At 42.3% G+C, this 24,482-nt stretch overlaps 1 protein-coding gene across 2 annotated transcripts in view; it reads right to left on the minus strand.

The window, feature by feature from the left end:
- The window catches only part of clec16a (C-type lectin domain containing 16A), a 271,578-nt gene that overhangs the window by 139,173 nt on the left and 107,923 nt on the right, over positions 1-24,482 (minus strand). For both annotated transcript variants that reach the window (XM_087997666.1, XM_087997667.1), the window contains 3 exons: positions 22,117-22,217; positions 21,377-21,499; positions 1,463-1,572 (listed from right to left, as the gene is read on the minus strand). In XM_087997666.1, coding sequence (XP_087853792.1) covers positions 1,463-1,572; positions 21,377-21,499; positions 22,117-22,217 — 334 coding nt within the window. The remainder of the gene's footprint in view (positions 1-1,462; positions 1,573-21,376; positions 21,500-22,116; positions 22,218-24,482) is intronic.

Raw genomic sequence — 24,482 nt, forward strand, 5'->3', positions numbered from 1 at the left:
AGCAAGTGATACAACACAGTATAAGAAAAGGCTATTTCTAACACTCTTTACAGCATGAATATGATTTAGAACTCTTTAAGATGCACAAGGACTGGTTGATGTTGGTTGCATTTTCTTCACAGCTAACCTAGCGGAATTATACATGATTCCTCTAGAATTGCTGAGGAGAATTAATGTACTACAGTTTATGGGGTAAATGGTATTTTGACTTTTTTAAAAAAATATTCATTGGTGAGGGCATTGCTGGCTAGGCCAGCGTTTATTGCCTACCCGTCCCAGAGGGTAGTTAAGAACCAACCATGTTGTTGTGAGTCTGGAGTCACATGCAGTCCAGATCAGGTAAGGATGGCACTTTCCTTCCCTAAAGGACATTAGCAAACAGATTTTTTTTTTCCTGACAATTGTCAATGGTGTCATGGCCACTTTTAGTTGCATATTTTTTTTTTATTTTAAATTCCATTGTCTGTATGGTGGGATTTGAAACTGGGTTCCCAGAACACTACTTGGGTCTCTGGATTAACAGTCCAGTGATAATACCACCAGACCATTGTCACCCCTTGATTTTGTCCCTAATGTGGGTGCATATACCCATTAAATGTCATACCTATTATTTTGCCATTGTTTTAGTTGTGCTAGCCTTGTCCTAGGAATGTCAATAATGCAATCTTGTGGATGTGCTGCCACATATTTTGGTCAGCTATTTCTCCATACTGTGTTGTCAACTTGACAGATATCTGAACGGTCTCAGAAAATATTCTTTTCAAACCTTCAAGTGTAAAAGCAGGTGGCAGTGAATGGGGGATTTCCTTCTGGTTATGATATCTGGAGATTGCAAAAACTCATTCAGAACTCCAATACATGACATTCTGGATAACTGCTTTGTCAGTAATAACACACCATTTAGAAAAAACATTAGTAATAGGACAAATAACCAGAATAGTACTTGTTTGAAGGTTGTAGCTTCTGAATTAAAATGTATAATTTTTTTGCTCCTTTTTTTTCCAAGTGCAATTTGATTCTCAGTTTCAAGAAATTTGTACCCAAGAAGTGATGGTATTGAAATTACTTCAATAAAACTCACATGAATTTATAAGTGAATGATCGGCAAGAGTTGTGATGGAATCAATAACAGAACCATAAAACAGTTAAGCATTCTGATCTACGTTTTGCATACCAAAAACACTGCTGCACTAATAATGTTGTTATATTCAACTTCAGGCAAATATAAGCATTGGACCGGAAGAAATGAAGCATTTGTATTTATTAATTAATAGCTGGTTCTGTAATAGTTGGAAGCCAATACTTCTCTCTTTGGAATCAAGTATTTTTTTGCCACCAAACTTTGTCTTTAACATGGTGGCAAAAAATATTTGCAAGGAGAAATGCTGGATTCACTGATAATGTACCAAGTCACCTTGCATCCACTTCAACACAAATATTTTTTAAAATCCAAAACCTTTACCTCGTAACAAGCGAGATGCACATCTTTAATAATACAGTTGCCACCTGACAGCACGAGCTGTTTAAGTAAGAGGCAGGCAAGCTCCAAAGTAGCCAAACGTATTTTCCCATCTGTAAAGAGAAATCAAGCATAAACCCTTACAAAGATTGACTAACATTTGTTGTGGCAGTTATAGATTGTTTATATACTGTATGCTATCTGGGAATCTCCAATTTTTAATCACACTTTTATGCAGGATTCTACACACAAAGAAAAAATGCTCACCTAATGGAATACAACCATGTCTCAGTTACTTTGGAATGGGGCTCAAACGTTGTTGCAAAATTTTTTTGATCACTAACAAGAGGACTCTAAGGCATTTTTCATTCTCAGTCAAGATACTAGTTGCTTTCAAACCGAAAATGATTTTAAGCTTATTCATGGCAATCTGAATGCACCTGTGCAGTAGTGTGGGTAAATGGAAAGTGCCCCTGTACAAAAGTATGTCAGTTGCACTAGCAGAATTTTGTTAACAACTGACAGATGTTCAATTATTATACACCTTACAGAATAAAGAAAATCTGTATTCATAGACGGTGTGTATATTTGCCATATTTTGATTTAAATGAAACTTCAAAAAGGTTGGACAGGTCACACAATAGAATGAATAAGCAGACATGCCAATTGTCAGGTCAGTGGGTAGGTGGAAATACTGCTGTACTCCCACTCTCTCTTCCAGGGGCAGTTAAAAGATTTTGACACACAAATATATAATCTATGAAAAGAATTAGATTGATTCAGCCATTATGTTAGAAAAAAGTGATTATTTCTGCTTGTAATATACTGTCCTAGTTTCACAGTATTGTGTAAAAAGATCAACAGGGTAAATGTGGACTCCACCAGTTTCCTCATTTCCCCTCCCCCTCAACCTTACCCTAGTTCCAACCTGCCAGCTCAGCACCATCCTCTTGACCTGCCCTACCTGCCCATCTTCCTTTCCACCTATCCGCTCCACCCTCCTCTCCAATCTATCACCTTCGTCCCCACCGCCATCCACCTACTGCACTCTTAGCTACCTTCTCCCCAGCCCCACACCCCTCCCATTTATCTCTCCACCCCAGAGGCTCCCTGCCTCGTTGCTGATGAAGGGCTTTTGCCCGAAACATCAATTTTCCTACTCCTTGGATGCTGCCGGACCTGCTGTGCTTTTCCAGCACCTCTTTAATCAGGGCAAATGTCATGCCAGCTATTAAACTTAATACATCTGGAAATGTTGCTGAGAAGTTGATTTGCCGAATTTAATTTTTGCACTCCGTTATCTTTATTTATTTTTCCCCAATATTAGACTTGTAGTTCAACAAGTATCAAGATTAATACATCTCACAAACCTTGCATTAATACATCTATTCTCACAAGATGACAGATCAGGCAGAATCCACTGTTGTTTACCGATCATACTTCCTTCTACTTAGGAAACCTTCATTTATGTTTTCAAATCAGACATTTGTGACACACAAAAGTAAAATGACTTCTGCAACTCAGACTAACGTATTTGTCTTGTTAATAGCAACAGCTAATTTTTTTTTTGGATGTAAGCTTCATTGCTGAAAGCTCGTATTCACTAAGCTGGAGTAGCCAAGCTCAAAAACATCAACGTCAGTATTTACAAAGTCAAAAAGGTGAAAGGAATTCTAAAATGACAGCTTATGAAAATATACAAATTGCATCCCCTGGGAGAAAAAGTGTAGTGAAAACTATTCTGCACTATAATCCCAAGTACAAGAGATAGACGTCAATTACGTATGCCAACACAATTTATTTCATAACATCTTAAAAAAAGATGGACAAAATTTTCCATTTTTGGCTCTAAGTGGGACATTCAACCACCACCACCACAAATGGGAAATCTCACTGAATCATATGTCAATTAGGCACTTATATGGTCACCCTGTGGATTTTCTGCCTGGATCAATTCCTGGGAAAACAATGTTTTTTTTTAGAATCCCTAGAGTGAGAGAACAAGCCCTTTGGCTCAACAAGTCCACACCGACCCTCTGAACAGCATCCCATCCAGACCCATTCCCCTACTAATCCACTTGTATCCTGACTAATGCACATAACCTGCACATCCCCGAACACGATGGGCAATTTAGATTTGCCGATCCACCCTAACCTGCACATCTTTGAATTGTGGGACGAAACCAGAGCACCTGAAAGAAACCCATGCAGACACGGGGAGAATGTGCAAACTACACAGACAGTTGCCAGAGGGTGGAATTGAACCCAGGTCCCTGGCACTGTGAGGCAGTAATGCTAACCACTGAGCCAACGTGCCGCCACAGCCTGAAGCTGCCAGCCCCAGCAAATGTCCTAGGGACAAGAACTCTAACCCCAACATGGCACAAAAACAGTCTGGAATTAAAAGGTAGTCTAATGGCACCATTATTGATTACTGTAAAAACCCATCTGTCACCTTCCCTGGACAGATCTACATGTGACTCCAGACATACAGCAGTGTTGTTGATTTTTAACTGCCTTAGTAAGCCAATCAATTAAAGTGAAGGGATGGGTAACAAATGCAGTCCTTGCCAGCAAGGCCAACACAGATGTCTTAACAAATGAAAACTAATCACAGCAGGACATCACAGGCTGTGGTGGCTGGCAGTGCAGCATAAAGTTCCACCAGGCTTAAAAAGTATTGCTTTGCAAGAGTAAGCAGCAGCAAGAGTAGGACTTAGCTTTCAATGACCATCCCATGACTCTTTTGTGCCCCAGATCATCATCTTTTGAGGTGTATCAAAGCTCCAAGGCTGACCACTTTATTTTACCAGTCAAAAAGGATGCCAATGTATTCACTCTCCAGGACTGCTGCGATGCCCAGGACTCGAAGTTAACTGACCATGTAGACCCTTAATTGGTGTTGGGTGGAAGGCCTATGGTGGCAGGAAGATGGCATAGATTTCCTTGACCCCATCCCACCCACTTACCTACCCCTCCTGCCATGTTCCCCACTGCTTTTTGAGATAGGAAGAATCCACTTCAAAGCTTTAAAGAATTAATTAATAAAAATTGAGGGGGGCTCTCAGAAAATTAGGCAATTACTTGAGTATTTGCTAATAAGGACCAAATACAGGAAAGAAATGAAAACAAAAATCTTTGAACATGTGATTTTTTAAAAAGTGAAGCAAAATATTAGCTGGCAATAATTCAGATGGTGCATTTCTTAGATAAAGACAAGTTAAATTGAAATCAATAAACAAAACAATACTTTTCTAAGATTACCAAGAATACATAAAGTCAGTGCTGAGGGAATATCTTTTTTTGAAACCTGGTTATTGTCCCTTTATGCATACTGCCAAGTTCAAGAGCAAAACTACATTCTTGCAACATTTGAACTAGCCATTTGGATACAGAACTGGCTCAAAGATAGAAAAGAGGGTGGTGGTGGAGGGTTGTTTTTCAGACTGGAGGCCTGTGACCAGTGGTGTGCCACAAGGATCGGTGCTGGGTCCTCTACTTTTTGTCATTTACATAAATGATTTGGATGCGAGCATAAGAGGTACAGTTAGTAAGTTTGCAGATGACACCAAAATTGGAGGTGTAGTGGACAGCGAAAAAGGTTACCTCAGATTACAGCAGGATCTTGATCAGATGGGCCAATGGGCTGAGAAGTGGCAGATGGAGTTTAATTCAGATAAATGCGAGATGCTGCATTTTGGAAAAGTAAGTCTTAGCAGGACTTATACACTTAATGGTAAGGTCCTTAGGAATGTTGCTGAACAAAGAGACCTTGGAGTGCAGGTTCATAGCTCCTTGAAAGTGGAGTCGCAGGTAGATAGGATAATGAAGGCGGCGTTTGGTATGCTTTCTTTTATTGGTCAGAGTATTGAGTACAGGAGTTGGGAGGTCATGTTGCGGCTGTACAGGACATTGGTTAGGCCACTGTTGGAATATTGTGTGCAATTCTGGTCTCCCTCCTATCGGAAAGATGTTGTGAAACTTGAAAGGGTTCAGAAAAGATTTACAAGGATGTTGCCAGGGTTCGAAGATTTGAGCTATAGGGAGAAGCTGAACAGGCTGGGGCTGCTTTCCCTGGAACATTGGAAGCTGAGGAGTGACCTTATAGTGGTTTACAAAAATATGAGGGGCATGGATAGGATAAATAGACAAGGTCTTTTCCCTGGGGTCAGGGAGTCCAGAACTAGAGGGCATAGGTTTAGTGTTAGAGGGGAAAGATAAAAAAGACCTCTGTGGCAACCTTTTCACAGAGGGTGGTATGTGTATGGAATGAAGTGATGGAGGCTGGTACAACTGCAACAATTAAAAGGCATTTCAATAGGTATATGAATAGGAAGGGTTTGGAGGGATATGGGCCGGGTGCTGGCAGGTGGGACTAGATTGCGTTGGACCGAAGGGTCTGTCTCCTTGCTGTACATCTCTATGACTCTAATAAAAATTACAAAATATGACACACGAGGTTAATGGTAATTTAGTAAAAATCAAGCTAAGGAATACTTTGCCAAATACTATAAAATGTAGGAGTAGATGTAGGCCATTCAGCCTATCGAATCTACTCTGTCAATCAACGAGATTGTGGCTGATCAGATAACCCTCAACTCCATTTTCCTAATGCATGGCTTAGAAACGGTGGACGCTGGAAAATTGCTTCCATTAGGCAGGGAGACTAGGACTTATGGGCATAGCCTTAGAATTAGGGGGGGTCAATTTAGAACGGAAATGAGGAGACATTTCTTCAGCCAGAGAGTGGTAGGCCTATGGAAGTGGTAGGCTACGGAGTGCAGTGGAGGCCGGGATGTTAAATGTCTTCAAGGCAGAGATTGATAAAGTCTTAATCTCGCAAGGAATTAAGGGCAACATGGAAAGTGCGGGTAAGTGGAGCTGAAATGCCCATCAGCCATGATTAAATGGCGGAGTGGACTTGATGGACCTAAAGGCCTTAACATTCACTCCTATGTCTTATGGTTTTTTTCTCCATAGCCCTCAATCCCCTTACTAATTAAAAATATGTCTGCCTTCAAGGTCCAGCATTGATAGCTGTCTGTGCAAAGAATTCCATGGATTTGCTGACCTCAGAAGAGAAGAGATTCCTGCTCATCTATTTTAAATGGTGACTACTGACTCTCAGGTTACCTTATCTGGCCCTAGACTCTCCCACAAGGTTAAAACACTCTCTCAGCATCCACTCTCTCAAGACCCCCAAGAATCTTGAACGTTTCAATAAGATCACCTCTCATTCCAATGAGTACAGGCCTAACCGACTCAATCTTTCCTCAAACGGAAATCCCTCTATCCCAAGATCAACTGGGTGAAGCATCTCTGGTTCTACTTCCTTTACTAACATATTTTTCCTCAGATAAGGGGACTAAGTGTTCATAGTTGTCTTTGTGCAGTCCAACTATTCCACCGTATAGGCTGAGAAGATACTTTTTTTATATTCCATTCTCTTTGAAATAAAGATGGAAATGTGTTGCTGGAAAAGCGCAGCAGGCCAGGCAGCATCCAAGGAACAGGAGAATCGACATTTCGGGCATAAGCCCTTCTTCAGGAATGAGGAAAGTGTGTCCAGCAGGCTAAGATAAAAGGTAGGGAGGAGGGAATTGGGGGAGGGGCTTGCAAACCTCCCTTTAAAATTGCAGTGCCGTGTCCAGTTATATTTCAGACATGTTTCTAATGTTGTAAGTTTGACTGTTAATCAGTTTATTGGATAATGTTTGGTCCGCAATTTCCCGCCAGACGTAGTCGACAATGCCCTCCACCGCATCTCTTCCACTTCCCGCTCCTCCGCCCTTGAGCCCCACCCCTCCAACCGCCACCAGGTCAGAACCCCACTGGTCCTCACCTACCACCCCACCAACCTCCATGTACAACGTATCATCCGCTGTCATTTCCGCCACCTCCAAACGGACCCCACCACCAGTGATATATTTCCCTCCTCTCCCCTATCAGCGTTCCGAAAAGACCACTCCCTCCGTGACTCCCTCGTCAGGTCCACACCCCCCACCAACCCAACCTCCACTCCCGACACATTCCCCTGCAACCGCAAGAAATGCAAAACTTGCGCCCACACCTCCCCCCTTACTTTTCTCCAAGGCCCCAAGGGACACTTCCATATCCGCCACAAATTCACCTGCACCTCCACACACATCATCTATTGCATCTGCTGCACCCGATGTGGCCTCCTCGATATTGGGGAGACAGGCCACCTACTTGCGGAACGTTTCAGAGAACACCTCTAGGACACCCGGACCAACCAACCCAACCACTCCATGGCTCAACACTTCAACTCCCCCTCCCACTCCACCAAGGACATGCAGGTCCTTGGACTCCTCCATTGCCAGACCATGGCAACACAACGGTTGGAGGAAGAGCGCCTCATCTTCTGCCAGGGAACCGTCCAACCACAAGGGATGAACTCAGATTTCTCCAGTTTCCTCATTTCCCCTCCCTCACCTTGTCTCAGTCAAATCCCTCGAACTCAGCACCGCCTTCCTAACCTGCAATCATCTTCCTGATCTCTCCGCCCCCACCCCACTCCGGCCTATCACCCTCACCTTGACCTCCCTCCACCTATCGCATTTCCAAAGCCCCTCCCCCAAGTCCCTCCTCCCTACCTTTTATCTTAGCTTGCTGGACACACTTTCCTCATTCCTGAAGAAGGGCCTATGCCCGAAACGTCGATTCTCCTGTTCCTTGGATGCTGCCTGACCTGCTGCGCTTTTCCAGCAACACATTTTCAGCTATATTATACATTTGTAAACTTTCAGGTATTCGATCTTTTATAACAGTCTCTAATATTTTCTCAATGACAGCTGTTAACTGGCCTAGTCTTACTTAGATACTTGCATTTTGAATTCTGGTCTTACACTGGCGATTTATCAAACTTTACCACCAGTATGACTAGTGCACCCCACTATCCCTTCGATATATTAGGATTTTAATTCACTGCCACAGAAAGCTGTGGAGTCCAGGTAATCGAGTATATTTAAGACGGAGATAGATATTCTTGATTGTCAAGGAGATCAAGGGTTAGAGAGAGAAAACGGGAGAATGGGGTTGAGAAACTTATCAGCCATGATTGAATGGTGGAGCAGACTCAATGGGCTGAATGGCTTAATTTCTGCTCCAATGTCTTATAGACACAACCTAATAGGTCCCAGGGACCTATCAGCTTTTGGCCGTATTAGTTTCCTTTATATTTCCTGCTCTTGTGATAATAATTATTGTATTTATTTCCTCCTCACCTTTTGCCCATTTATTTAATCATTTTAGAATGCTATTTGTGACGTCTACCCGTTAAGCAAATCTTCTGCCTAGAAAAGGGGATTTCTAGTCAATGGCCAATAAGGAAATAAAGATTAATTAAGAAGTGAAATGGAAATCAGCCAAATGGCTGTAATGAATATATTAATATAATTATGAAATCAAAACTATAACACGGAGATAGGATGTCAGATTAGAAAAGAATACCGAAGAGTCTAAATACATAGAACATAACAGCGCAGTGCAGGCTCTTCGGCCCTCAATGTTGCGCTGACCTGTGAAATTAATCTGACACCCAGCCCTGCCTCAGCTGAGGGCCACACTCTCTCAGAATTGCAAAGGACCCACTCTATTACATCCTCAGGAGAATTCATACTCTCAACAAACAGTATTTCAATTCCATCTCAAACATCAAAAACTGTAAGTACAACAAACTTTTATCCACCCACCTCCATAACCAGTGCTCCTCAGACATTCCAGAAGACTCCCCTGGCCTCGGAATCTATTCCGCCATTAACCATGCGGCTGATGCAGCGGCCACCCCCACGCTGATTGATTATGTCACTTCCGCCCCCATCATGGCCGCTCCCACAACCACTTCCACCCCTTACAATTCCTCATGCATCACACGTGACATCACTTCCGCCCTTCACATCATCGCTAATGCCACATGCTCAGTGACTTCCGCCACCCCTACTGCCGTGGTCACCACCACTTCCGCCCCCACCAGCGCCACTCACCTGCATTCTGCTGACATGCCCCCCCACAGACCCCACTGTTAGTATCCCCACCCTTCAGAACCCCAAAGGGAACACTACCCCTGCTCATGACTCCACCCCCATTCCCCCCACCATCACACCCACTCCAGTTACAGATTCTGCCCCCACTCCCAGCTCGACACCCACACCAGATCCCAGCTCCCAGCCCTGCTGAGTTTTCACCATCCCCCCAGACCACCCCCTCACTGAGGACAAATGATCAGTCCTCAGCAAAGGACTCACCTTCATCCCCCTCCGTCCACGCATCAATGAATTTAATACACGCCGTGACGTCGAACAATTCTTCCGTCCTCTCCGCCTCTGAGCTTACGTTCACAATCAGGACTCCCACCCACCTTCCGAGGACCCCTTCACCCACCTCCAACACACTGCATCCACCTGGACACCCCGCGCTGGCCTATTACCTGCCCTCGACCTCTTCATTTCCAACTGCCGCCAGGATATAAACCGCCTCAACCTGTCTACCTCCCTCCCCCACTCCAACCTCTCACCCTCACAACACGCAGCCCTCCAATCCCAACCTCACCATCAAGCCAGCGGATAAAGGGGGCGCAGTGGTAGTCTGGCGCACTGACCTCTACACCGCTGAAGCCAAATGTCAACTCGAAGACACCTCTTCCTACTGCCCCCTCGACCATGACCCCACTCCCCATCACCAAACCATCATCTCCCAGACCACAGAACCTCATCACCTCAGGAGATCTCCCACCCACAGCTTCCAAACTCATAGTCCGGGAATCCCGCACTGCCCGGTTCTACCTCCTTCCCAAGATCCACAAGCCTGACCACCCTGGCCGTCCCATTGTCTCAGCATGCTCCTGCCCCACTGAACTCATCTCTACCTACCTCGACACTGTCCTATCCCCTCTAGTCCAGGAACTCCCCACATACGTTCGAGACACCACCCACTCCCTCCACCTCCTCCAAGACTTCCGTTTCCCCGACCCCCACGCCTCATCTTCACCATGGATATCCAATCCCTCTACACTTCCATCCGCCATGACCAGGGCCTCCAGGCCCTCCGTTTTTTCCTCTCCAGACGTCTCCAACAGTACTCTTCCACTGACACTCTCATTCGTTTGGTCGAACTGGACCTCACCCTTAACAATTTCTCCTTTGAATCCTCCCACTTCCTCCAGACCAAAGGGGTAGCCATGGGCACACGTATGGGCCCCAGCTATGCCTGTCTCTTTGTTGGCTACATAGAGCAGTTGATCTTCCGTAATTTCACCGCCAACACTCCCCATCTCTCACCTCTTCCTCCGTTACATTGATGACTGCATTGGTGCCACCTCATGCTCCCGCGAGGAGGTTGAGCAATTCATCAACTTCACCAACACATTCCACCCTGACCTTAAATTTACCTGGACCATCTCTGACACCTCCCTCGCCTTCCTGGACCTCTCCATCTCCATTAATGACGACCGACTTGACACTGACATTTTTTACAAACCCACCGACTCCCACAGCTACCTGGATTACACCTCTTCCCACCCTACCTCTTGCAAAAATGCCATCCCGTATTCCCAATTTCTCCGCCTCCACCGGATCTGTTCCCAGGAGGACCAGTTCCACCACAGAACACACCAGATGGCCTCCTTCTTTAGAGACCGCAATTTCCCTTCCCACGTGGCTAAAGATGCCCTCCAACGCATCTCGTCTACATCCTGCACCTCCGCCCTCAGACCCCACCCCTCCAACCGTAACAAGGACAGAACACCCCTGGTACTCACCTTCCACCCTACCAACCTTCGCATAAACCAAATCATCCACCGATATTTCCGCCACCTCCAAACAGACCCTCTCCACCCCTTTCCACCTTCCGCAAAGACCTTTCCCTCCGTGACTACCTGGTCAGGTCCACGCCCCCCTACAACCCACCCTCCCATCCTGGCACTTTCCCCTGCCACCGCAGGAACTGTAAAACCTGCGCCCACACCTCCTCCCTCACCTCTATCCAAGGCCCCAAAGGAGCTTTCCACATCCAAAGTTTTACTTGCACATCCACTAATATCATTTATTGTATCCGTTACTCCCGATGCGGTCTCCTCTACATTGGGGAGACTGGACGCCTCCTAGCAGAGCGCTTTAGGGAACATCTCCGGGACACCTGCACCAATCAACCACACCGCCCCGTGGCCCAACATTTCAACTCCCCCTCCCACTCTGCCGAGGACATGGAGGTCCTGGGCCTCCTTCACTGCCGCCCCCTCACCACCAGACGCCTGGAGGAAGAACGCCTCATCTTCCTCCTCGGAACACTTCAACCCCAAGGCATCAATGTGGACTTCAACAGTTTCCTCATTTCCCCTTCCCCCACCTCACCCTAGTTCTACGCTTCCAGCTCAGCACTGTCCACATGACTTGTCCGGACTTGCCCTACCTGCCTATCTCCTTTTCCACCTATCCACTCCACCCTCTCCTCCCTGACCTATCACCTTCATCCCCTCCCCCACTCACCCATGGTACTCTATGCTACTTTCTCCCCACTCCCACCCTCCTCTGGCTTATCTCTCCACACTTCAGGCTCACTGCCTTTATTCCTGATGAAGGGCTTTTGCCCGAAACGTCGATTTCGAAGCTCCTTGGATGCTGCCTGTACTGCTGTGCTCTTCCAGCACCACTAATCCAGAATCTGGTTTCCAGCATCTGCAGTCATTGTTTTTACCCATCTAACCTACACTACTCCATTATTATCCATATGTATGTCCAATGCCCATTTAAATGCGCTTAACATCAGCGAGTCTACTACTGTTGCAGCCAGACCATTCCACACCCCTACTACTCTGAGTGAAGAAACTAGCCCTAATATCTGTCCTAAATTTATCACCCCTCAATTTAAAGCTACGTTGCCTCGTGTTAGCCTTCACCATCCGAGGAAAAAGACTCTCACTGTCCACCCTAACTAACTTTCGGATTATCTTATACATCTCGATTAAGTCACCTCTCAACCTTCTTCTCTCTAACATAAACAGCCTCAATTCCCTGTCCTCGTAAGACCTTCCTTCCATATCAGACAACATCTTAGTAAATCTCCTCTGAACCTTTTCCAAAGCTTACACATCCTCCCTATAATGCGGTGACCAAAACTGTACGCAATACTTCAGGTGCGGCTTTACTAGTGTCTTGTACAGCTGAAGCATGACCAATATGTTGCATTGGAAAGAAAAATCTTCAAATCAGTAAATTAATTTGGTTCAAAATAACTCATTAGAAAAGTTGGCCAAACAGTTTGAAGAATCAGAAGCAGAAATATTCAATTCAGTGTTGGATTTGGTGAAAATAGAAACATTTACAGAAGGTGCAAATTAACAAAAATGGATAAACAGAGAAATATTCAAATTAAACTCAAATTTCAGCATGTGCCATTAGATTAACAATGGTTAAAAAACAAATGAAGGACATAATAACAAACGAGGAACTGTGGTGATTCAATAATTTAAGATTAGATGGGCCAGAAGAGGTGACAAAAGATAGAAAATTATGTACAAGACAACACTTTTACCAGTATATAAATACTAAAGGAATGATTAACAATATCTGGGATACCAGGAGATGTATCTCATCTTTTAACTCGGTATTCCACAACTTTCTGGATTCACTGCCAAGTTCAACAACTATGGATTAGAATCTCTGCTTCAAACTTACTGGTTCAATTTTCTTGACTTTGCATTCAAAGACTTAGACACATCCTTGGTTTCTTTACTATACCCATTACCACTGGCTTTTGTACAATGAAACCTCTAGTCATTTAAACTCTTCATCCCTCTATCCCATCACATTACTTCTTTCTCTCCCGACATCCAATTGTTCAAAACCAATTTCGTTGCTTTCTTTCCTCAGTTCTAATGATGGGTCATTAACCTGAAATATTAAGTCTGTCTCTCTCGCTCCAGATACTGCCTGACTTGCTGAGTATTTTTAAGATCTACTTTTATACAATGGGAAGATTGAACAGTGTAAGATAAGAAATAGTAGAGATTTAAATAAACAGACTGAATTTAAATAAAAACATTTTAACATGCAACAATTTTTTTAAGAAAATGCCCAAATAGTGAGACAAAAAGAATGTATTCCATTGGTTGGTTTTTCTTGAGGCTTGGTCCCAATAAAACATTTAAATGTGAGGTTTGAATGAAACAAAGCAACATGGATCCATTGTTTGATGAGAGTTGATTGGACAGTAATTTATATTTATTGTTAGTGATACTTTGACATTATATCCACAAACATTTGGCCAAAGAAAGCTTTTAGGAGCAATATAGACATAGCTCCAATGTAATTGGCTTAATGACCCAATGCCAGGGAATTAGAGAAAACTATTCTCATTCTCGATGCTTCTTAATACATTTAAGAATACAGTTTTTGCTTAACTACCCATCTAGTCTACATTTCATCACTTCTTGAATGCTTTGTTTGTCAGGAATTATTTAGTCATACTGTTACTAATGTCACTGCTTAAAAGGATCTACATTTGTTTACACTGATTTACCCACAATCACAAATAAAATGTACTGCATAACACTCATCTGTCTGATGTGTAAACCTCATTCCATCATGCTACAGCCATGAACAAATGAAGTATTTAGCTTTCGAAAATTACTGCCAAAAATGAAGACAAGTTCCTGGTTACGCAACTAGTAGAAAAAAATGATTCTGAAGCAACAAACACATTCTATATATTAATCAATAGCGAGAAAATAAAGTGATTGCAACTGCTTTTCACTGATTTCATCATTATAGATGATTATGAAATGGATTACTAGCATTGATTTTGTATTAGTTTTGTCAAATGTACATGTTGGATCCATCATTCAACTTTTAGCAAAAACAAGAAGCAACCTCAGGACACTTTAGAAAATGTCAACTGTACTAACAAATACTTTCCAGAATTGTTTAAGGATCAAACAACGCCAGGTTATAGTCCAACAGGTTTATTGTATTGCAAGCTTTCAGAGCTCCGCTCCTTCCTCAGGTGTGGTATGATTGAGAGGTAAAGACAAAGTATTTATAAGCAAAATAATTAATTACTTTAAAACTAGCTGCCCTTGTTGAATCTTTTAATGAGTTGGGAGGTAGACTGCTGGTTTAATCTACCTCCCAACTGATAAAGGATTCAACAAGGGCAGCTAGCTTTACAATTGTTAATTTTTGCTTATAAATACCGTGTCTTATACCTCCCTTTCATTCTGAGGAATGAGTAGCACTCTCAAAGCTTAGAGTTTCAAATAAACCTGTTGGACTATAACCCGATATTGTTTGATTTTTGACCTTGTCCGCCACAGTCCAACTCTAGCATCTCCACATCATAATTTAAAGATCTATTTATTTCTCCTAGAATATTTAAAACATTATTCTTCATGACAGACATTTCCCATCTCAGTCACAATAACAACCTAATTCTCACGTTAGGTTGCATCCACCATCAAATCACTGTCATCTATAGCTGGTATCTCTTTATCATATTTCAGCAAGTTTAAGAAGTTGGTTTTGAAGGATAGATCTTAAGACCATTAGAAATAGGAATAAGAGTAGGCTGTTGGGCCCCTCAAGCCTGCTCCACCACTTCAATAGAATTATGGCTGATCCAACACTCCTCACATCCACCTCCCTGCCTTTTCCTGTTATCCTCAATTCCCCGACTGATCATGAATCTACCTCAGCCTTAAATACACACAAGGACTGCCCCCACAGTTCTCTGTGGCAAAGAGTTCCAAGGACACAACCTCATCTCTGTCTTAAATTGGCAACTCTTTATTCTGACACCATGCCCGCTGGTCCTAGACTCTTCCATGAGGGGAAACATCCTCTCAGCATTTACCATGTCAAATCCCTTAAGAATTCTATAGGGCTTAATGAGATAGAGTTATAGATAGAGTCATAGAGATATACAGCATGGAAACAGACCCTTCGGTCCAACCCGTCCACACCGACCAGATATCCCAACCCAATCTAGTCCCACCTGCCAGCACCCTGCCCATATTCCTCCAAACCCTTCCTATTCATATACCCATCCAAATGCCTCTTAAATGTTGCAGTTGTACCAGCCTCCATCAGTTCCTCTGGTAGCTCATTCCATTCACGTACCACCCTTTCATCTCACTCTCTAACTGCAGTGAGTAGAGTTCAAACCTGTTTAGCCTTTGCTCGTAAGACAATCCCTCCATACCAGAGATCTTCCAAATGAGCCTTCTCTGACCTGCCTCTCTTGAAATATGATTTCATTCAATATAAGGGACCAAAGCTACTCTCAGTACCGATAACAAAGCAGTTAATTTTATCAAATGTTATCCATCTAGGAAGATAGAACGGAGTCTGTATACCTCAGCATCCGTTTAGGCCTTGAAGGTTTTTGCCTTTACTACATCAAATTAACAAACACTAAATAGAAGGTGTAGGTCATTCGGCCCTTTGAGCCTATGCTGCCATTGAACATGATCATAGTTCATCATCCAATTGAGTATCCTATTCCTGCTTTCTCCCCATACTCTTTGATCCCGATAACCCCAAGAACAATATCTAACTCCTCCTTGAAAATGTTTAACATTTTAGCTTCAACTGCTTTTAGTGGCAGAGAATGCCACAGGCTCACCATTCTCTGGGTGAAGACATTTCTTCTCATCTCAGTCCTAAATGGCCTACCCTGTATTCATGGACTGTGATTCTAGATTCCTGGTCAGCAGGAACATCTCTCCACATGTCAGCCCTGTCATTTCAGGAATCAGGAGAAAGCGTGGACTGCAGATGTTGGAGATTAGAGTCAAGAGTGTGGTGCTGTTAAAGCACAGCAGGTCTGGCAGCATCCAAGAAGGAGAATCGATGTTTCGGGCATATGCCAGAAACTGTTCTCCTGCTCTTCGGATGCTGCCTGACTTGCTGTGTTTTTCCAGCGCCACACTCTCGATTCCAGGAATCAGTATGGTAAAACTGCCTTTCACTCCTTCCATAGCCAAAACATCCTTAGTCAGATAAGGAGGCTGAAACTGCATACAACACTCCAGGCTTTGTACAGTTGCAGCAAGACATCCCTGCTCCTGTACTCAACTCCTCTCTCAATGAAGGACAGCATTCTTTTCTGCCTTCTTCAACCTCTGCTGCATCTACACGCATACTTTCAGTGACTGGAGTACAAGGAAACCCAAGTCTTGATGCACCTCTCCCTTTCCCAATATATATGCCATTCAGACAATAATCTGTCTTCTGCTTTTACTACCAAAGTGGATAACCTCACAATTATCCACATTATATTTCATCTACCATGCATTTGCCCATTATTCAGCTTGTCCAAATCAAACTGAAGCATCTCTATCTTTTTCATTTCACCCAGCTTTGTCTCACCTGAAAAGTTGAAGATATTAAAATTTAGCTGTCTCATCTAAATCATTAATATATATTGTGAACAGCTGGGGTCCAAGCACTGATCCCTGCAATATCCACTGGTCACTGGCTGCCACTGGAAACTGACTTGTTTATTTCTACTGTTGCCGATCTAACAGTTCTCAATCCATGTCTTTACATCACCATGCAACCCCCCAACCCCGCACTCCTCCTCCTCCTCCCCCTCCCCCCCATGCACTTTAGTTTTGCACACTAATCTCTGTGGGTTCTTATAAAAAGCCTTATATTGGACATTTGAAAACATATTTCCAAAGATCAGAAAGAGGCAAGTTCAATACTGATCCACCCTCCCTGTATTTGTATCTACTTCCATTACTATTTCTGCTTATCCACGCAATGTCTGATGGGGAGCATTTTGGGATAAAATCTAAAATTGAGTGCACCCAACACTTTAAATGATCATATGTTGCAGTTTACTGAAACAATCTTTAGAGGTTCTCTCTTTATACAACTCTTAATACACTTCAAAATTACTTAGTTTTCTGTAAAATGCTTTGGAGCATGCCAAGATCATGAAAAGTGTTACTTAAAGAAAATTTCCTTCTATTAAAAAACATTAACCAATGCAGAAAATTCTGTAGCAGCAGTTCAAGACTGCATGAAGAACATGTAAAATTTACTAATAGCTGACTATATGAGTTTGTCAACTTGGATACCCATCAGTGTCCCACTAGAAGGCGACTGTGGATGGAAAAAGGTAATATAATCCATTTTGACAAAAACAAATGACTTGCAGATGCGAGAAACCTGAAACAGAAAACAAAATTGCTGAAAAACCTCAGCAAGTCTGGCAGCATCTGTGGAGAGAAAGCCAAGTTAACATTGCAGATCCAATGACCCTTCTTCAGAATAGGGTCACTGGACCTGAAACATTAACTCTGATTTCGCTCCACAGATGCTGCTAGACCTACTGAGATTTTCCATTATTTTCTGTTTTTGTTTCAGAACCCATTTTGAGTTCTTCTGTACAGAAATAATTTTTCCTAATTGTAGCACCCAATTCGTTTTGAATGGACTCAACTTCTATTACCTCATTAATTAATTACTACTTTGGTGGCAATCTACAAGATCTCCTCTCAGTCACCACTTTCCACAGACAAAGTCTCGCCAGCCTTTCCTCATCCAACTCTGACCTCTTGTACTGCAGGTGAATTCTTTTGGCAACCGAAACTCGACATAGGACACATGATTAATTCCAACAAAGCACAATATACTTTGATCACAATTCCCTCAGACATGTACTGTGCTATTTAGTTTACATAACTCAACAAACCACTGGCTTTACTGAAATGTAAACAGGAAGTGCTGGGGAACACAGGAGGACTGGCAATATCCGTAAAGAAAAACAGAGGAACATTGCAAGTGCAATATCACTCATTTTTGGGCCTGAAGAAGTCCCAGCACAAACATCTTTTACTTTGACATTCACAAAAATAAACAAATAAACTATATGGAGAGTTTTAACAGATTAAAGCCACTGCAATGCAACCTTTCAATAAAAAAAAACACACACACACTGCACGCCCTTTGCTCTTTTGGTTGTACTGCACTACTACATGATTGTCTCGTTAAGATGCCTGGCCCAGGCTTCATAACGTTTTTAATGACATCTGAACCAACACACGCTCTGTCCTTAGGACAGATATCTAACGAGTCCGTCCCCATGCAGAATGTTTCTGCAATAAAACTGCTTACACCAGGATATATGTTTTTTTTGGAAAAGGCTGTCTGTGGAAATCCATAACATTAAAGCCCTTGCCTTGTTCGAGAGACTCAGCAAGATCCTTGAGAATTCAAGCTGATATTCTTCAATCACACATTTTTGCTTCAAAGCAATATGCTCAACCACAAATTAGTTTCTTCCTTTCTGCTTTAAAAAAGGGTTTAAATGTGACTGAACAATATTGCAACAATTCGGCAACAAATGTCTGTAGTAATGAACACAAAAGTGAAGACAGGAAGGGTCACTGGACCCAAAACGTTAATTCTGATTTACCTCCACAGATGCTGCCAGAAACAATTTGTTTCTATATTTAAAAAAACACTACGCAGCACAATGCTGGGAACTGCTCTAATTTCCACAAACTCTCCCAAAATCTTTTTATATTGGTCAATTCCAATTATATTTCCTACACTGTTGAGTACTGCAACTTTAAATGATTAGATTAGATTACTTAGTGTGGAAACAGGCCCTTCGGCCCAACAAGTCCATACCGACCCTCCAAAGAGCAACCCCACCCAGACCCGTTCCTCTACATTTACCCCTTCACCTAACACTACGGGCAATTTAGCATGGCCAATTCACCTAATCTGCACATCTTTGGACTGTGGGAGGAAACCGGAGCACCCGGAGTAAACCCACGCAGACACGGGGAGAGTGTGCAAATTCCACTCAGACAGTTGCCTAAGGCGGGAATTGAACCCGGGTCTCTGGCGCTGTGAGGCAGCAGTGCTAACCACTGAGCCACCGTGTCACCCAATGTCAAACGTTTTTTGAAAATTCTTTCATGGAATGGGTACAACACTAGCAAGGACCACCACTTCCTCAGGCAGCTCATTTTGTACATGCATCACCCTCTGTGATAAAGTTGCCCCTCAGGTCCCTTTTAAATCTAAGCCTATGCTCTCTAGTTTTGGACTCCCCCACCATAGGAAAGGCCTTGTCTATTTACCTTATCCATGTCCCTCGTGATTGTATAAACCTTTATAACGTCACCACAGCCTCTACCTATAGCTCAAAACCTCTAATTCTGGCAACATCCTTGTAATTCCTTTCTGAACCCTTTCAAGTTTCACAACATCCTTCCTATAGGAGGGAGACCAGAATTGCACACAATATTCCAACAGTGGCCTAACCAATGTCCTTTACAGACACAACATGATGTCCCAACTCCTGTACTCAACACTCTGACCAATAAAGAAAAGCATACCAAATGCCATCTTCATTATCCTATCTCCCGGAGACTCCACTTTCAAAGAACTATGAACCTACACTCCAAGATCTCTTTGTTCAGCAACACTCCCCAGGACCTTACCATTAAGTGTATAACACCTGCCCGGATTTGCAAAACGCAGCACTTCATATTTACCTAAATTAAACTTAATTTGCCACACCTTGGCCCACCTGAACAACATCCTGGTGTACTCAGAGGTAAACTTCTTCACTCTCCACTACATCTAATTTTGGTGTCATCTGCATACTTACTAACTATATGCAAGGTTTGTAGCTCAGGTTGAGGTTTAGGGTGTAGGTTTGATATCCAGACGTTTCATTACCTGGCTAGGTAACGTCATCAGTGGCGACCTCCAAGTGAAGCTGTTGTCTCCTGTTGTCTGGATATCAAACCTACAGCTCAGCGAGCAAACCTACACCCATTACTAACTATATCGCGTATGTTCACATCTAAGTCATTTATATAAATTACAGAAAACTGTCCTTGATAGGTTGGTAGTAAGCTGCCTTCTTAAACCTTTGATGTTTATGCAGAGTAAACACACATTTTAGAAAGGAAGTTGCAGATTTTTGACATGGTAACACAATGAACGATGACACCGAACAAATGGTGACACGTATTCAGCTTATAATTCTAATGGAGTGAAGGACCCAGTGGACTGGAGTGGACAAAGTTAAAAATCACAACGCCAGACTTTGGTCCAACAGGTTTATTTCGAAGCCCTAGCTTTCAGTGCACCACTCCTTCATCAGGTAGTTGTGAAACAGGACCGTAAGACACAGAATTTATAGCAAAAGATTGCAGTGTCTTGCAACTGAAATGATATATTGAACAAACCTAGATTGTTGCTACGTCTTTCATCTTTTAGAATGGGCTGCAGGTCTTGGTTCATTAATATGTAAATCCCAGACATCTTTTAAGTCACATTCTCAAGATAACTTAAAAGTTTTATAAAAAAAAAGGTGACATTTGCAGAATTATATTTGTAGGTACATTCTATTTTGCTCAAAAAATGCACAACCTGCAGGCAGTCAATCCATGTAATATTTTGCAAATCTACTTTGGAAATAGAACCAGTTTACTCAAGACTCAAGATACAGACAGAATCTAACCTCACATCTTTAAAGCATTGCCTGAGCTGAGAAGTCACTTTTTTTTAAAAAAACCTGAAGTTACCTTGCGAATGTGACTTAAAAGAAGTTCTGGGATATACATACACACACACATATATATATATATATATTAATGAACCGAAACCTGCAATCCATTCTAAAAGATGAAAGACTTAACAGCAATCTAAGTTTGTTCACTGTATCATTTCAGTTGCATGACTCTGTAATCTTTTGCTGAAAATTCTGTCTTATGGTCCTGCTCCATAGCTACCTGATGAAGGAGCAGTGCTCCGAAAGCTCGTACTTCCAAATAAACCTGATGGACTACAAAGTGGTGCTATGCGATTTTTAATTCTCATAAAAACAGATACCCATACACAAATACGTGGTTACATATAAAAAAATTCTTACCAGCGTGTGTTGCTTGGTTCATGATCTTAATTAGTCTTTCTGCCAGTACGTGACTGTATGAGATCTTCTCCTCAGCTTGTTCTGAAGGAACTTGGATTTTTTCCAACAAAACTGGGTCTATACCTAATAAGATTAAGTTACAAAAAGTATTTTCAACAATCACAAAGCTTGCTTGCCCTTATGTAATATGGTAGACAGCACATTTCTGTGTGTGTGTGTCCTGCTTGTCCATCACTTTTCGGACTTGGGAGACAGCTCAACATCCAAAATACAAATAATACATAGCTCAACGAGTAGAGTCACCGATTGTAAAGTAACTACTTCATGTAATCTCTTTGGTCTATAAGTATAAAACCATGACCACACTTTCAATCTCATTCTGCATGCCCAATGTGAGAGCTATCCTCTCTGTGTTGAGATTTCAACAGTTTGGAAACTGTCACAGAATTATTTTCCTGCCATATTGATTAAAAGTATTCCTGGATATCAATAGACACCCCTTTGCATTTTCTGAAATGTAACAGTCAATCTGAAGGAAATGACTTGGAAGCAGTCATGAAGAAACAACTACTTGGATAAAGCAATAAACACAGTGAACCCTTCCTATTTCAAATGCCCCAGCATTATAACCAAGGATCAGAATACACATGTACACTGAATTTAAGCATTTAGGGAATATCATGTTTTCTTAATAGCTGTTGTAGATATGAATTCAGTATGAATTTTAAAACAAGACTAACCTTTGTTGTGAGACATTGCAAAAAGAAGGCATAACACAAAAAGTGCATAATAATCATCTTCCGAGCACTCCAGTGCATTGTACACCATATCTAGGAATGGTCTGCAGAGTTGAAAATGAAGAAAACAAGCAGACATAAGGTATTAAATTAATTGATTATGCAAAATTTTGTAGAGGTGAATCCCAACTCCCATTCCTCAAACAGCTTTTGGTATAAAGTGTATTAGAGTTTCAATGATCAGGACTGGAAATATACCCAACATTGGGCACAGACATATTATATAATCTGTTGAGCAATTAATTGATTTCAGCATATTGTCATGTAAAAATATAATGTCAGACTTTTCAGTTTCAGCTTGTTTCACATAAGGTTTTATTCATAAATTATGAAAATATGGGGTGATTATTCTGGATTGCCAAAATTGTTACTTGCATACGCATAGAGATGGACTGTGACATTACTGGTCACAACAGGCTGCAGGAAGCGGTTATACGTGTGATAATGTCACCATATTTCACGCACAATGACATCAGCACCTGTGCACATACAGATGGCACCCACCATGCCAATACAGGAAGGAGATTGAGAAAGAGCATGGGTTAAACAGGAGTACCCCTCGCCTGCCATCATCCACCATAGTGGATGGCAGTGCACAGGCAGAGTTCCCAACATCATTCGGAACATGCGCAGTGTGCAAGCAATGATGTTGCACAGTCCCATATTTGTTGGATCCACAATCAGTGAGATTTTGACCTGGCGGAAGCAGCAACTAGAAAAGCAGCTCCAGAAACAATATGAAATACAGACAAAGTCTGTAGCAGCTGCCATTTTGTTGCTTTATAAAACCTATGTTTCTGCACATACATGGCCAATGCACAACCTAGTGGCTGTGTTCACAACAAATGCACCATTAAAAAAACCAAAACACACATCAATTTTAATCTATCCACGGGAAAGATCATGTTACACCAACAAGGGCCATGAATTAAGACCACTGGGAACCAATGTTCCCTGGATGCTGCCTGACCTGCTGCGCTTTTCCAGCAACACATTTTCAGCTCTGATCTCCAGCATCTGCAGACCTCACTTTCTCCTCAAAGATTTTAACCAATGTTACTGATCAACTGAATTTCTTTTAGTGTCTGATCAACATGTGTAGAGAGAACAATCATGCAAACTGATTATGCAACGTTCCATTCTTGTTTTAGGCTCCAAATATTTAGAATTTGTTGCTATTCCATTTCTACTGTTTGGGAGAACAATGTACCCAGCAGTGTTAAAAAGCATTTATTTGTCATCATAACAAATAATTGTGCTCAACAAATATTTGCCTGGGCTCTACATCTCTTTCATGTTATTCTTTAATATCTACTGCATACATTATACATCTAAAAGAGAACACTTCATTATCATAGTTCATAATTTGCTTCGGCTCATCATAATTTCTCTCCTTTCTCCTTTAGTGGACCTACCCTTTCCAGCTACCTTGGGATTTCCTTAATCCTCTTTGGCAAAGATATTTCATAACCTTTTTATCCCTTGAAACTCGTTGTTTAAATTCTTTCCTTTCTTTATATTCTTTGAAGGATTCTTCGGTCTTCAATTTCCTAAACCTTATGTATGCCCCCTTTTCCTTTTTGATTAAATTCACCATCTAAGGTTTTCGAATCTTCCTTATCCCTCATTTTTCACAGGAACATGCTGGTCCTGAACTCTTTAACTGGCATTTAAAAGATTCTGACATGACAGATGTGGACTTATCCTCAAACAGCTGGCCCCAATCTTCACTCTCTCGTTCTTGCCTAACACTATTGTAATTAGCCTTCCCCCAGTTTAGTACTACTCTTAACTTTATCCACAAGTAATTTAAACCTTACAGTATTATGGCCACTGCTCCTGAAATGCTGCCCACCGAAACTTCAGTCACCTGGCCAGGCTCATTCACCAATACCAGGTCTAGTATAGCCCCTTCCCTGGTTACATCATTATTTACATATTGCTTCAAGAAACCCTCCTGGACACATCTACAAATTACTTCCCATCCAAGCGCCTGGCACTAAGGGAGCTCCAGTCAATACAGGGCAAGTTAAAATCACAACAACCCATCGTCCACATATCTGTTGGGAGTCCTGTAGCAAACCCCCAAAGTGAGTGCACCCTTCCTATTCCTAAGCTCTCCCCATATAGCCTCATTGGATGAGCCTTCCAAAGTGTCCTCCCTCAGTACAGCTATGTTATTCTCCCTAATCAGTAATGCAACTCCCCCACCTCATTTACATCCCTCTCCAACTTGACTGAACCATCTAAATTTCAGAACTTTTAGCTGCCAGTCTTGTCCCTCTCTCAACCAAGTCTCAGTGATCGGT

The sequence above is a fragment of the Chiloscyllium plagiosum genome, unplaced genomic scaffold, assembly GCF_037043375.1.
Source record: "Chiloscyllium plagiosum isolate Xiang-an unplaced genomic scaffold, Cpla_swu_hap1 HiC_scaffold_20, whole genome shotgun sequence".
In the NCBI taxonomy this organism is placed as follows: domain Eukaryota; kingdom Metazoa; phylum Chordata; class Chondrichthyes; order Orectolobiformes; family Hemiscylliidae; genus Chiloscyllium; species Chiloscyllium plagiosum.